This window comes from Patella vulgata, chromosome 2 (assembly GCF_932274485.2).
Source record: "Patella vulgata chromosome 2, xgPatVulg1.2, whole genome shotgun sequence".
Classification (NCBI taxonomy): domain Eukaryota; kingdom Metazoa; phylum Mollusca; class Gastropoda; family Patellidae; genus Patella; species Patella vulgata.
Genome location: NC_065880.2, coordinates 74,632,464 through 74,647,788, shown reverse-complemented (window position 1 = coordinate 74,647,788; position 15,325 = coordinate 74,632,464). Strand labels below are relative to the sequence as shown.

The 15,325-nt window shown below is 38.4% G+C and overlaps 2 protein-coding genes across 2 annotated transcripts; both read right to left on the bottom strand.

Annotated features, from left to right (window-relative positions):
• Positions 1 to 687: 687 nt before the first annotated feature.
• On the bottom strand, positions 688 to 2,338 carry LOC126809522 (translocator protein). The gene is made up of 4 exons (XM_050534148.2): positions 2,215 to 2,338; positions 1,819 to 1,923; positions 1,431 to 1,646; positions 688 to 864 (listed from the first exon to the last, which is right to left on the bottom strand). The coding sequence occupies exons 2-4, from the start codon at positions 1,921 to 1,923 to the stop codon at positions 694 to 696; spliced, it is 492 nt and encodes a 163-aa protein (XP_050390105.2). The 5' UTR covers positions 2,215 to 2,338; the 3' UTR covers positions 688 to 693.
• A 3,548-nt stretch (positions 2,339 to 5,886) lies between these two features.
• LOC126809523 (translocator protein) lies at positions 5,887 to 9,753 on the bottom strand. The gene is made up of 4 exons (XM_050534149.2): positions 9,621 to 9,753; positions 8,699 to 8,794; positions 8,258 to 8,473; positions 5,887 to 7,671 (listed from the first exon to the last, which is right to left on the bottom strand). The coding sequence occupies exons 2-4, from the start codon at positions 8,792 to 8,794 to the stop codon at positions 7,501 to 7,503; spliced, it is 483 nt and encodes a 160-aa protein (XP_050390106.1). The 5' UTR covers positions 9,621 to 9,753; the 3' UTR covers positions 5,887 to 7,500.
• Positions 9,754 to 15,325: the final 5,572 nt, after the last annotated feature.

Sequence of the window (15,325 nt, the reverse complement as noted above, 5' to 3'; positions counted from 1 at the left end):
TTGACTCCAAAACGAAAATTATCCCAAGTTAATCAAATCAATTCAATTTCATTATTTTAAAGTGGATATGGAACCATGTTAATAGTATACTAACTAATACGTGTTCGTTACTCAGTGTATCGGGGCTTCTTGTCGCCATGCTATATGCAAGCACCGTTTTTCTGGAATATATTAACAACTGAAATTTGTAAGGTCATTTCTATTGCCAATTTTAAAACCAATTAAATAAAGCCTTGTCCCTTTAATAGATAGATTACCCAGAGTTATTTTAATTACATGTAATTTTGCCCGAATAAAATTTTTAACATGTTCTGAATTATTCTATTTTTTAACCAAATACCTTCTTTGCTGAAAAATCATTTTCAAGAAAACTTACTATACGCCGTATTTTTATGGCAAATATACAATATGTAATCATTGTATAAGCTAAGGGGGGTTGGATGGCCGAATGGTTAGTACGTGCGCGCTGTATCATAAGGTCTGTCAATGAGTCAACTGGCGGGATTTCGATTCCTCGCGGTGTTGTACGTTATAACGTGTAGGATCGCCTGTCCAACATCGTGGGTTTTCTCTGGGTCCTCCGGTTTTCTCCCACTGCTAAAGACCCCTACGCGCAACCGAATTATTAAACTATATGTAAATCCCGAAATGACTTAGTTTGTGTCGAGTGAATACTAAAACATGAGCGATAATTCAATCCTGTCTATTTTTATTGTTCATCCAGATATAATAATTAATACAGCTAACCACAGATATCCAACCTAGATAGGGTAGGAGAAGATAACTGGCAGTTTTATTAATTGGTTTGAAAGTGACAATTGTGGCCACGATAGAGCCCCATAATGCTACTATGTCGATGGTTGCCTGAAAAATAAAAGATATCAATATTTATATTTCACCTGTATATATATATATTTCTAAATATTCTATATGTCGGGCAGTATTATGGCCTTGTGTATAGCTGGAAAACTGTCCAGTGAATCCTGGTGGCTCTTAAGAGTGACGTTTGCACCCCTCTCGATTCAGCCCTGACATTCTTCTATTGTATTTAACACCCGCTTCCTGCGAGAGTGATATCACAGACAAGTTTTCTGTTTTTATTATCTAGACACTATGCCATCCCACCCCCCATTTTCCACACAAGTCTCGCTACCCAGCATTCAATAGTCGACATAAAGACCGATGCAGTACATGATTGGTTAAAATTTGAATATATTTGATTTTGTTTTCCAGCCAACCAGATGGCTTACATACTCTGCTGGGGCTAAATGGCAGCTTGCGGAAACATTTGGAAAACTACGAAAACTTTATCAAATGTTTTAGAAGGTTACTGTTTAATGCCACTTAACAATGTCCGCATAGCTACAGTAATTAATTTGTCACAGAGCAAAATTCTTATCAAACAAGAACAGAAATCATTTATTACATACCAGATCCAATTTCTTGGCACCGAAGAATATGGGGGTCCATGCCCAGTTTAACGCCAGCTGGGCGCCAAAGACCGCTAAAGGAAGTCTTGCTCTGCCATCAAATCCTCCACCATCCCGCCAAACTAAATAGGAAGCATATCCCATAGTGCAGTAAAGGTATGTCCATATTGGACCAATTACCCCACCTGAGGGTCTCCATGATGGTTTATTTAAATTCTGAAATAATTAAATGTGCAAATATGTGGGTTAATAAACGTCTACATGTTTTACGACACGATGTCAAAGGTCACACAGTTTGGTTCAGAAAACGTGACTATCGTCATGTTTTGGAATATTTATCCAGCTGCATTCTAAAAAGTTATAGCAAATATGATCCAAGAATACTAACCTGATACCAATTCCGACTGTTACTGCTGCGGGTTACGAACAACCCAGCAAAACCACCCAGATTTGGTAGAATTATAGCACATGCTGGTCTTAGATACTCAGCCATCTGCAAAATTCGAGTTCAGCTATTTACCATTTAAATTTAAATCTTGCATATTGTCAAATAAGAGTAAAAGTTATTAAAATTTGTTCTCCAGAAAGGATATTAAGTATATTATGTTTGTTGGGTTTTTTTACTGAATACATTTTTGAACCCTTTAGTTCTCCGTAATAAATTAGACCATTATGCAACGAAGCGCAGAAATTTATGTGTATCTTAAAATACCTGCCAGAAACTATATAATAAAAAATATGACATATTCCACACACATATTGACAACATAATGTGAATACTTACCTTCGAGTTTGCTAGAGATTTTCTTTAATAGACTGGGAATTAGTCCCAATCGTCAATCAACTTTCCATTTTGAACCGATATTTCAACCTTTGAACCCGTCCGACAGCGTAGTCTAGGTTAAAAGTCTACCACTGCGCTATGGAATACACAAAGCGCCGAAATACTAGAAAGCAAATATTGACATCGGTTAAAAATTGTGGTGAACTTTTTATCGATATGGCCTAGTTTGTGTTGAGTGTACACATACATAGTTCTGAATTTTGTCACTAAAAATGACAAACATTTATCACATTAATCAAGGTACGTGTATTTATATCATTCAAATACTGCTCTTCATTTATCATACTCATGAATTCACACGGAGGGCACCGGGAACCGAACATAACTTCATCGCCGCCATCATCGAATTGTGACGGTAGTTAAAAAAAATCGAATAGAGCCATACGCAGGTCAAAGGAACAACCATACCAAGTTTCATGCCGATCGTACTTAAAAAAAACTACTGTGTGAACCATCGTAAATTTTAAACGGATTTCTTCGATTATGAACAAACTACTTAACTTTGGTTATTATAAACTTACCTGTGTGTTTGTAATGAACTCCCGTTCGATAAAATCCATTGCACAACTAATTATCACAACGATGAGAACAAGTTCTCTCTTGAAAAATTTGAAAATTTACTTGTAATTTCGACAGAGTCGATGTCAACAATGTCTTCGTGACGTATTGGTCGAATCCAATATACCTGTTGCGGGGGTTGGTTAACATTGAAAGATAGTTTGACAGCGCGATCATTTTGATCGTATATGGGTTTGGGCGACGAAAAATATCAATTGAAGGCAATTACATAGGAGATTTATATGGAAACCATTGATCGCCAGTCTATCAAATTTTCTTCACAACTAAAATATCACTGATTGCACGGATACTCGTAAAAATAAAGTCATGTATAAACTATAAATATCCTATCTTCTTTATATTATAAATAATTTAACAAGGATCATGAAGCTTACCTCCGAATTCTCTGAGTGTATTTTTAATTTTATACGCATTCTTTCGATCGAATAATAACCGCTTCAGTAACATCTTTAAGTGTGTTGCGGCAGCCCCCAGCGTGTCTATTTGGTGCCCGGGTGGGTATATAATGCTACTAAGCCCGTATGACCCCGTAAGAAGCGGAACATTAATTCTCGATTCGACAGTTTTGACCGAAGTGTGATAAAGCGCGTAAAACGAATGTATAGTTGTGTTTGTGTGGCATGCGTGTTCAAAAGTAAATAATCCCATCCGAGTCGCTAATAAAATAATTAGAACAAAATATTTCAAAAAGTAAAGCTATAAAATTTGCAGAGATTTTACTAGAATGTAAAAGACGGTAACTAAATACAGGAATGCGGGTAGTTATGTGTGTGAACGCTCAAACTCAATGCCAATTGTCGTAGGTATCCAGACCACTCGGACCAAAGACTACTCGGACTAAGACCAGTCGGACCAAAACAAGACCAGTCGGACCAATTAAATTATATTATAAGGCTAGACAATATGCTATTTATTTATTATTAAATCACAATACAAAGAGGCAAATAATTCTTATACGGAATTATTATATTTAGAGTTCTTTGGTTCAATTTTGTGTACGGAAAATAAATCAACGATTAGTTTTAAAATTAATTAATAATGGTGCCAAAAAAAAATATCAATCTAATTTTTCTTTACTCTTGCAATGAGACTCGGTATGTCCAGACTTTTGACAGTTTCTACATATACGGGTATACTGTTCTTGTCTGATAGCCTAATTTTACTTTTTCCACATTCGCGGTATCCCCAGTGGTTTCATTCCGTTCTACCCCACTAACCCCTGGGTTACTATATATGGGGGGGGGGGGGAGACACGTTTTCAAGTTATCCGCCCTTGATGCGTTAATATAAACAGCACATAATAATACGAAGACCGGACGTTTATATGCCCCTTTTTAAACGTGACTACAAGTGTGGTTCTCGATATTTTGCGATTTGGAATACAATTATCAATTTATTCAAACAACACGTTATTATTAGTTCGAGTAGTCATATTAAAACACACACAATTAGCAATTTATTCAAATAACACTTTATTATTGGTTCGAGTAGTCATATTAAAATAAACACAATTATCAATTTATTAAAATAACACTTTATTATTGGTTCGAGTAATCATATTAAAACAAACGCAATTATCAATTTATTAAAACAACACTTTATTATTGGTCCGAGTCGTCTTTCTGTTGGGTCCGAATAGTCTTTTTGTATGGTCCGAGTAGTCTATTTGTTTGGGCTGAGTGGTCTATCAGTTGGTCCGACTGGTCTTGAACCGGGTGGTCTTTGGTCCGAGTGGTCATGGATTCTTGTCGTAATTGTACTTGAATTTCTGTCACCCCTAATACGAAATGATATCTTCCGCAGAGTGACGTAACCATCTTCCATATTGGTATTTTTCTCTGGGAAAAGTTTGTGATATTTCAATTTTTCAAGAGAGAACTTGTTTTCATCGTTGTGATAATTAGTTGTGCAATGGATTTTATCGAACGGGAGTTCATTACAAACACACAGGTAAGTTTATAATAACCAAAGTTAAGTAGTTTGTTCATAATCGAAGAAATCCGTTTAAAATTTACCAAGACTCAGACAGTAGGCGTTAACTTTCTCAATTCTTTTTTAAAGAGAGGGAATTTACATAGGCTAAGCATATTCTCCTATCCCATTCCGATATTCTGAATATATTAAAAAATATTGTTTAAATTAAATTAAAAAGTAGTTTCGGGTGTTTCGATTCACTTAAATCAGATGAAAAATGCCAACGGGCAATAACTCAGTGAACACTAACCAATCAGGTTTCAATAAGCATGGTTCCAAAGCGTACAATACCAAATTTGATGTATTATGTCCAAGGGTGGTAAACTGGAACTAGTTCGAAATCCAGTGGCAAGCAGGGAGTGGAATGGGCATCCATTCGAAGGGGTATAAAATGAATAGGATAAATATCAAAATTCCCACAAAAGTATTGATTGGATTGTTATTTCAAATAAAATACTGGATTCCCTGAAAACCACCCAAGGAGCGCGTACAGGACAAAAATGAGAGGGTGTCACTAATTGTCAGTCTTCCGATTTAGAACTGTCTGCTCGAATGACGTCAAAGGTTGCACGGAGATTGTCTGACCTCTTTTCATTAGGGAGCGCTTAATGTGTATGCTGATAAATATGATAGTGAGCGGACGTGGAAAATGCGAGTAACTTAAACGTACAACAGATTCTGGGACTAAACTGCGGAAAAAGAAGTGAGCGGGTGATAGTCCCAGACTTGGGGTTCGATATTTATGGTAAATGGACAGCGATTAAAGGCAACATATTATTTTATATGCAATGAATTCCCCTTTGGATTGACAATCTCCAGAGCCATCACGTCAAATGACACAAACATGTCATCCTTAAATAGATGTTTTAGCTCAGCATACAAATCAAGGTCCTAGCTCAGGGCACAACCAATCCTTGCACGCCTTCACTAGATATCTTAACAAGTTTCGTTGCAATCGCTCAACTCTAGCCATGCGTAGGGGCGTATTTAACAAACAATTAAAATTCAGATGTAAATAACTTTATTATAAATATATCATTTATATAATGGTCCACCGAATGTAAATAACATTATTAAAATATACTCTTCAAAAAAAGTAGGGGATATTCAGAAACAATACAAAACTGCGGAAATGCACAACTGTTTTTATTAGAGGTAACCAGTGTACGTTAATAACAGGCCAATTGCCTACACATGAACATAAACTGTTCATATGGGCGGCTTATCTGACGGCCCAATTTCACTCGCAAAGAGATACACCGTCAAAAGTGAAAATGGACGTTTTTGATTTTTGTCTTAAAAATGAGTAATTGCTCCACCAATCCTCAGACATTCAGCAATTCGTCGTGGCACGCTCCTAATCAACCGTCCAATTACAATTTGGGGCAATCTGACCCACTCCTCTTGTAGTGTCAAGGCCAATTCTTGCAGTGTTGTCGGTTGACGTTGACATCGACGAATACATCTCCCGATTAAATTAAACGTAACACACTAAAGCAAAGATACGTTAAACAGTAAATCTTATGCAAGAACCGATAGGAAAGCAAACATGGATAGATAAACCAGCACGCGGCAGTTTTCATCAACTCTTCCTTGAAGTCTTAAATTTAACAATGAACCCCTCCCACGCGTATGGAGCTGTTGCGTGTCACATGTGCAGCTCAATGGTTCTGTTGGTCCAATACGTTCTTCATCTGTGAACATACTCTGAAAGCATGTCAAATGTCCATGACTATTTATCATATCGCAACCTGCATAGGTATTTGCATTTCAATATCCCCTACTTTTTTTGAAGAGTATATATCTTATAGAAACTTTCAATTCAACTTAAACATACATTATGCAAGAGCTAAATCTGCTTATTGCAGATCTTTCTTCAGGCCGGAATTGTTATCTAAATTATTAATTAGACATTAATTAACATATCCAGACCATAGTCAACTCTCGGTGGCATCGCTAGTAGACCAGGAGCCCGGGGGGTCAACCTAGCTGAAAAGTGTACCAATTTTCTACTATATTTCAGATATCAATGTACAATGTACCCCCGACAGAGCTATGTAATTGCCAGACATTTGTAGTGGTGGCGTATCCCAGACAAGAGGTACTGGCTTAGCCCTTCTATGGCCCAGGAATCAAGCATGATATGGCCGCCATCTTGGACAGAGATTAGTTGTCATTAATATAAGAATAATATTACACTGATAACATCTATACTGATTTACAATTAGGGATTCCACTTAAATATTTGCGTAATGTGGCCCAGTTGGTACTAAAGTGCCATTTTAAATTTTACAATTAGGGATGTATATGACTTCATTAAAATGTATATTTTTATGGCTTATCTATGGCAAATAAACAAAATGAAACCCTTGTATGGAAATACTTCAAAATTAGTGATATTTTAAAATGCAAATGTTACGTCATCTTTCATATTGCTGTACCTGCACTTCAAATAACAGCACGACCAACGAGTCAATCTTACATTATTTATACCTGAAGGAATTATTGTAATCGCTTCATGATTTCAATGAAATGCACATGTGGGATAGTTTGTGTACTTTAAGTTGTTTAACTGTTTCCAGCAAGACGTTGGCGTAATACATTGATACAACTGATATTACTTGCTGTCTCGCTCTTAACCATCAACTTACACTTAGTAACTATATTAATAATTTAATCACGTCTATCCTTATTGTTCTTCCAGATACTATAATTAATACAGGTAGCCAGAGATACCCATCCTAGATAAGGCAGCAGCAGATAACTGGCAGTTTTATTGATGGGATTAAATGTGATAATTGTGGCAACGATAGCGCCCCATAATGCTCCTATTTCAATGGTTGCCTGTAAGAAAAGAGAAGACACATTTATATCATATATAACTCTGTGTACCAAGTGTATGCTCAAAGCCCGACATCTGCCCAGTGAATCCTTGGAAAAAAACCTTTCTACGTCATCTTACGAATGAATACTCGTATCTACTCCGGCCTGTCAGACTTACGTGACATCCCGACCAGTTATACTTAGTCGCCAAATGAGTATTCGATTAATCTGCCAATCGGATAGCTTCAACACACTTTCTAGGTTAAATGGTCGAGTATGATGATCAAGTACGCCATTATCTGGAATCGACAGAAACATCCGGAATACAACGAAATGAAAAAGGATTTAACTTCCTACCTTTCCGTATCGACTGGGTTAATGAAAACGGCCATACGCCGTGCCACGAGGGAAATTGTGCCCGAACAGCGGCACCACGGCCTCCTCCCATTCCGAATTCAGTTGTCAAGGGTTCTTTTACGGATCTTCGTCGATTTTTCCGTGCGACTAGACACTGTTCCTTGTTGGGCGCTCCGTTCTGTGCAGCTTATTCACTGAGCTACCGCGGTACTCGGAATACAACGAAGAATAGAATGATTATACTACATACCAGACCTAGTTTCTTGGCACCAAAGAAAAGTGGAGTCCAAACCCAATTTAACGCCAGCTGAGTACCAAAGACGGCTAAAGGAAGTCTTGCCTCGCCATTAAATCCTCCACCATCTCGCCAAACTAAATAGGAAGCATATCCCATAGTGCAGTAAAGATATGTCCACGCCGGAGGAGTTACCCAATTTGGAGGTCTCCATGATGGTTTATTTAGATTCTGAAATAATAGATTGTGCAGCTATGTGGGTTAATAAAGAATTATACTAGGACACAGTACACAACAAAATATACAAAAAATTATTTTAAAAAAATCCGTATTACCAGTTTAAAGGTCATCGGTGTTGTACGCCACAAAGTCAAAATAAACATGATTATTTTCGTGTTTTGGAATATTTATTTATCTCAATTCTTCATATTGAAATGATCTCAAAATACTACTAACCTTATACCAATTGGGATTGTTTATGGCCAAAAACCCAGCAAAACCTCCAAGATTTGGTAAAATTATCGCAAATGCAGGTCGTATATATTCAGCCATCTGCAAAATTCGTGTTAAACTATTTATCAGCTTATATTAATCTTGCATATTGTCAAATGAGAGAAGAAGAAAGGTTATCTATTCTCAAAAATACATATAAATCCAAATTGCTTCAAATCTAAGCCATGAACAATGACCAGTTTTCCGGAATACATTTTTGAACCATTTAGTTGTCCATAATACTTTAGACCGCTGGATTATGACCTATTCAATTATATACAGGGCAACAAAAAAAACCTAATGGGTGCTCATCTAGGGGCTTTACAAATAGCGATATATTTCACACATGAAGAGTAACGCGAAAATAGACACCAGTAAGCCATACAGGCTGGTCTACACATTATAAAATAATTTCAAAACGAACGCCTTAATTTGGCTTTTAAAAGTATTAACTCTAGAACATTGCCTTAGAAACTGTGGAATTTCATCAGGTATAAATGTAGTGCAAAAGAACCGTTGAATCGTAACAGGGTTTACTTGACCAGATTTATCGACGTCGGACCGTTACATACGGTATGCCAAGAAGCACAGAAAAAAAATCAAAATTACATGTACTTCCATTTTAAGACCCGTTTTCCATGTACGCGATTTCGAGGCGTTTCCACGCAGTTTTCGCCAGCGAATCGATCTAATGCAAATGTAATGGGACGCGTAGGCCTACCTAGGTCCTAGGTCATGAATTAATACATTTTTGAAATATTTAGTTCTCCATAACACTTTATGCAACGAAGCATAGAAAATACCTGTTATTTATAATTTACACCGTCTGTCAGTAACCATGACATATACCACAGAACAGGACTGCCAATATAATGTTAATACTTACCTTCGAGTTTGCTACAGATTTTCTGTAATAGTCTCAAGAAAGCAATCACAATAACCCGGCCAACCTCTTTGACCCCTGGTATAAACCTTCTTCAATAATAGAGCGGGATCATTCAGTATCTGGTTAATCGAGACTACATGGACTACACAGCGCCTATTCAAACAAACGGTTGTATCTTTAGATTAAGAAAAGGGTCAATATATTAGTTGATCATTAGACCTTGGTATGTTGAGTGTCACACTATAGTTTTAACTGGTTGGACAAGGGACAGTGTTAAGTTGTTCTGATGGGACAAAAAAACTGAGGACCCGGGTGCACATTGGCGTGTGCGTAAAAGAACCCTTAAAGGGCCAATCTCAATAATATTTTCGAGAATAAAACTGCCTAATTTTGCGTTAAAATCCTCTACCCTAGGCCCGAGCAACTAACTCAATATATGTGATACGTTTTCAAACAACTTAAACCTGTCAGCCTTCATCTGGAAATGGAGACTGGTGTCCCAAGCTGTATTATGCGGTGTCGTGATAAAACTAGACTTTTATTTTATAAAAATAATGTGTAGGTGAAATTTACCTTTCGTTATCAAGTACAGCACATCGGTCATTCATTGTATAGACCTCTAAAGGAACGGGAATCAATTATCAGGTAACCCAACGAAAAAACTGACCTGAAATCTTAAAAGGGTTACGTGTCCGGATAAGCAGTTTTGACGCTCACGTCCAAACAACTTAATATTCTGAGCTGAAATTTTCATTCAATGTAAATACACCATTCCTGTATATTTTGGGGCTTAAATTTCATACGTAATCAGACTTTTATTTTTGAGACTCTGTTCAAATCGGGATAGTCCCTTTAACAGTTGGAATTGGAAATAAGGTCGTAGCGTTGCAGCTGTCCGGGCACAATTTCCCTAATAGCACACTGTATGGCGTATGTTCGTCTTCTATAGCCCAGCCGGAGCAGAACAGTAGGACGTTAATTAGCTCACAATATTAATTATTTTCCTTCTCCAAATTAAACATTTTTTGAAAGTATTAGAAGAATAAATAAAGCTGTTTGGATAAAAATTGGTTACATAAAATAGTACGTTAATGCGTAAAATGAGTAAAGGGTGCAATTCTTCCCGGTTAGATCTATTTCATAAGGCCAACTTCAAGTTTGGTCAAAGGTCACGAGATGTTAACAGGATTAGCGCTTATCCTAACCTTAGCCCTAACGCTTAACCTACAATGTTGCCAACAATTATGTGCAATAACCTAATTTAAATCTCAGCGACCTTGACGAAATCTTGAGTTGGCCTTAAGAAATAGATCTAGCCATTCTGTTCGGACCAGTTTACGTTACTATTTCTTAGGTAAACAATGCATGTGTGATGTGACGTAACATACCGCTTAGAATAAAAATCAGTCATCTTATCACCCCTACAAACACTGCTGACAACCCTGTAAACGCGATAGAGGCTATTAAAACATTTTGGGCTGAAGATAACATGATGAACCATATCAATATTCAACGTTGAGAATGCCCTATATTTTACTCAGGAGAGATTTTACTGGACGATGAGAATGGACACGCTCCATCAAAGACTCAATACAGCAATGGCTACGGGTAACATCGTTCGTTAACCCGATTTGACTTAGGGATTGTCCTTTCAAAGCTAAATCACACTAAGTATACGCGGGCTGTGTGCTATACGCATAGGTGTATGTAGATTTTGCCCATGGTCCTGTTGACTATGTCAAGTATATATTGACGTATAATAATGACAAGGAATACTTATATAAAGAAAAATGAAAGCTTTATCTAAAAAAAAGAAGCCGTACTCGTTAATGAACGTATTGATGGGATAGCAAAGTTACAAAGAATTTGTTACTGTCGCTGATTTATCTTTGTCACTAATGATGAGGGACTCATTATGATTATTCAAACGCTTCCTCTTTGCTATATTCTTTAAGGTTTCCTGGAGATAATTAAACAAGTCTAATCTACTTCCGGGTGGTTTCCATGCCTTCGTCCACATCATATCCCGTTCCCCATTTCTGATGAGCCTTAGGGTCTGCTCCGCACGTCCTGAAAGATTAAATAAAGGAAAGTGCAGACGAAAATCTACCACCTCCGACAACCTATGTCATTTCGTGACCTTTTTTTTGTTACATTTATTCAATGAATTGCTTGTCCATAGAGGCCTTTCTGTAGCAATAGGAAGAAAGCGGAGGACCTGGAGAAAACTCACGAGGTCAGGCAGAAGAAACTGCCCATTATCCCGTACAAGAGTGTGGGATAGAAACCACGCCAATTGACCCAATGACAGATCTTATGATCTAAGATTTGGTACAACAAGAGTTGGTTTAACGTACACCCACGGTCTTTCTATAGTCATCGGAAGAAAGCAAGGAACCCGGAGAAAACCCACGAGGTCAGGCAGCAGAAACTACCCTTTGTCACGTACAATTGTGGGTTCATAACCACGCCTCTTGACTCAATGACAGACCTTATTATGCACGACCATTCGGCTACCCAATCCCTCTACCCGACAGTAACAACTACAATATATATAATTTGATATATGTATACATACACAATTATTAAATGAAAAACGTTAACTTACCCGATACTTTTTCATTATTTTTATCCAACCAATAATAGATATACACCATATATATATAACCCTTGGATCAGTTTATTGTGTTATCTTAGTGCTATTATGCTTTGTTTTCATAACATCTTGTGAATGTGGTTTTATTTACAAGACCGTGTGTTTATAAGCTATATCTGTTATATACTGTTTGTTTAATGTATGGTTTCCCCCTAATCATTTTTCTTTTTCAATATCAGGGTGGTTTTAAGGTTCATGTACAACTATATCCTTGTCATCACACGGTGCTTTTCAGGTCTTTGATGTTAAATATGTCTGTTAATTGGTTGAACTCTTCTAATGATTAGTAATAAGAATGGTTTCGCATTGTACATATATATACTATTCAAAAAAAGTAGGGGATATTTGATTTTGGGGGCATAATACTAAAATATGCAAATGACTACGAAAAATGTCACTATAGAACCTAACAGAAGAAACATTTCCAATTACATGTGACGCCCAAACGCACCAATAGCTACCGCATGGAATGCATGTGATGCTTGGGATCATCATGGGGGTCCAACCCAAGATTTGCACGACTCTGACTTTGAATGTTACAGTCAATGTGGCATTGAATTCCAGGGTGGAAACATCAGTTTAATTGTTTTAGTGACCAGAAAACAAATTTTGATATGCGTCGGCTTACCTAAAATGAAAGGTTACGTGCCCTTGGCATGCTACAGATCGGCACAACACAGGCGGTTGTGGCGCGGACGATGAATGTTTCTCAGTCTGTCATAAGCAGGCTATGGTCCAGATACCGTGATACACAATCTGTACAGGACAGACCACGCCCAGGTCGACCAAGGGCGACAACTCAAGCCCAGGATCGATTTATCCGTACCTTGGCCTTGAGAAATCGTGTCATCACAGCAAATCAGATCAGCGCTCGTCTTCAAACAGACACTGGTGTGAGAGTGAGTGGCCAGACGATTCGAAATCGACTGCATAGGGGTCACCTTCGCGCCCGACGTCCTCGCGTGATCCCTTGTTTGAGAGATCATCACATTCAGGCAAGACGTCGTTGGTGTAGGGATCGTCAACACTGTAGGGGATATTTGATTTTTAAGTGTTATTAAAGTCACCTAATGAAACTGACGAAGAAACAAATGACAAAATGAAATGAAGTTCACATTCATCGATTTATTCCAAATGATCGTTAGACTAAGTAAGGCACAGACTGACCATTATAAGGGTAAAATGATACCCGGGGTCAAACAGAAAAGTTACCACAGCATCACAACCAAGTCAGTAACGGGTAAATCCTCCTCTGTTTGCCAAACAAGCATTGATCCGACGTGGCATACTCCTAATGAGACGTCTAAGGTCATTTTGGTGCAGATTGTCCCATTCCTGTTGCAACGCAGCAGCAAGTTCTTGGACATTGGCAGGACGTTGTTGACGTTGACGTAACCTCTGTCCAAGCATGTCCCAGACATGCTCGATGGGGGAGAGGTCGGGACTCAGTGCTGGCCAAGGTAATGTGGTGATGTTCTGTTGTTGGAGGTAACCTGTAACGATCCTGGCCCTGTGACATCTTGCGTTGTCATCCTGGAAGATGAAACGGCGGCCATGACGTCGTGCGAACGGCACAACATGGACTGCCAAGATGTTGTCCCGGTAGTACTGGCCTGTAACACGCCCTGCAACAACATGTAAAGCCGTTCTTCCAGCAACAGTGATGCCTCCCCACACCATAACAGAACCACCCCCAAATCGATCATGTCTGATGACGTTAACGTCTTGGAAGCGCTCGTTTCGACGACGCCACACCCTCCTACGTCTGTCCAAAAAATCAACAGTGAACCTTGACTCATCTGAAAACATCACATTGCTCCAGCGTCGATTATCCCAGTGTTGACGATCCCTACACCAACGACGTCTTGCCTGAATGTGATGATCTCTCAAACAAGGGATCACGCGAGGACGTCGGGCGCGAAGGTGACCCCTATGCAGTCGATTCCGAATCGTCTGGTCACTCACTCTCACACCAGTGTCTGTTTGAAGACGAGCGCTGATCTGATTTGCTGTGATGACACGATTTCTCAAGGCCAAGGTACGGATAAATCGATCCTGGGCTTGAGTTGTCGCCCTTGGTCGACCTGAGCGTGGTCTGTCCTGTACAGATTGTGTATCACGGTATCTGGACCATAGCCTGCTTATGACAGACTGAGAAACATTCATCGTCCGCGCCACAATCGCCTGTGTTGTGCCGATCTGTAGCATGCCAAGGGCACGTAACCTTTCATTTTGGGTAAGCCGACGCATATCAAAATTTGTTTTCTGGAATTCAATGCCACAATGACTGTAACATTCAAAGTCAGAGTCGTGCAAATCTTGGGTTGGACCCCCATGATGATCCCAAGCATCACCTGCATTCCATGCGGTAGCTATTGGTGCGTTTGGGCGTCACATGTAACTGGAAATGTTTCTTCTGTTAGGTTCTATAGTGACTTTTTTCGTAGTCATTTGCATATTTTAGTATTATGCCCCCAAAATCAAATATCCCCTACTTTTTTTGAATAGTATATATAGACCCTCAAGTTTGTGCTTGATAACGATAAGAGAATACTCATCGAAACGTCGTGCCTGTGTATAATAAACCAGTGATTGTTGTCCCATATAACTGTATAGTTTTGTTAGATATACACCAGTTGACAATAACTCAGCTTTTCACGGTGTCTGACATATTTCACTTGATGTTCTGTCGCTTCTAGCTTTTTCCGCAGTTCCAGATCAGAAACATCTTTCACACATTTGGGTATTGTAAACCTTTTTGTCGACGATGATGGTGTACCAGAAAACGTGTTCCCTTCTGAAGTCCCTAGTTTAGTAGTAGATTGAGATAACGGCATCAATTCATCATCTGAATTATCCACCTGACAGGAAGCTGTTTCTATTTCATTTAAGGATTTCTGGGGAGTTTTGATCTTATGTAGATTGCGGTTAGTTGACACCTGCATGTCCTCTATTTTCTATTCCGTCATTTCTACTTTGTTGTTTTCCAAACTTCTGGTCTCGTCTGGTCTTTCCTTCACAGAAGTAAAACCTTCTTGTAATTCTTTTA

Coding starts and splice junctions, on each gene's coding strand:
- LOC126809523 (XM_050534149.2), bottom strand. CDS start 8,794: ATGGCTGAATATATACGACCTGCATTTGCGATAATTTTACCAAATCTT. Junction 8,474..8,698: donor ACAATCCCAATTGGTATAAG/GTTAGTAGTATT, acceptor CTATTATTTCAG/AATCTAAATAAACCATCATG. Junction 7,672..8,257: donor GTGCCAAGAAACTAGGTCTG/GTATGTAGTATA, acceptor CTTTTCTTACAG/GCAACCATTGAAATAGGAGC.
- LOC126809522 (XM_050534148.2), bottom strand. CDS start 1,923: ATGGCTGAGTATCTAAGACCAGCATGTGCTATAATTCTACCAAATCTG. Junction 1,647..1,818: donor ACAGTCGGAATTGGTATCAG/GTTAGTATTCTT, acceptor TAATTATTTCAG/AATTTAAATAAACCATCATG. Junction 865..1,430: donor GTGCCAAGAAATTGGATCTG/GTATGTAATAAA, acceptor TTTATTTTTCAG/GCAACCATCGACATAGTAGC.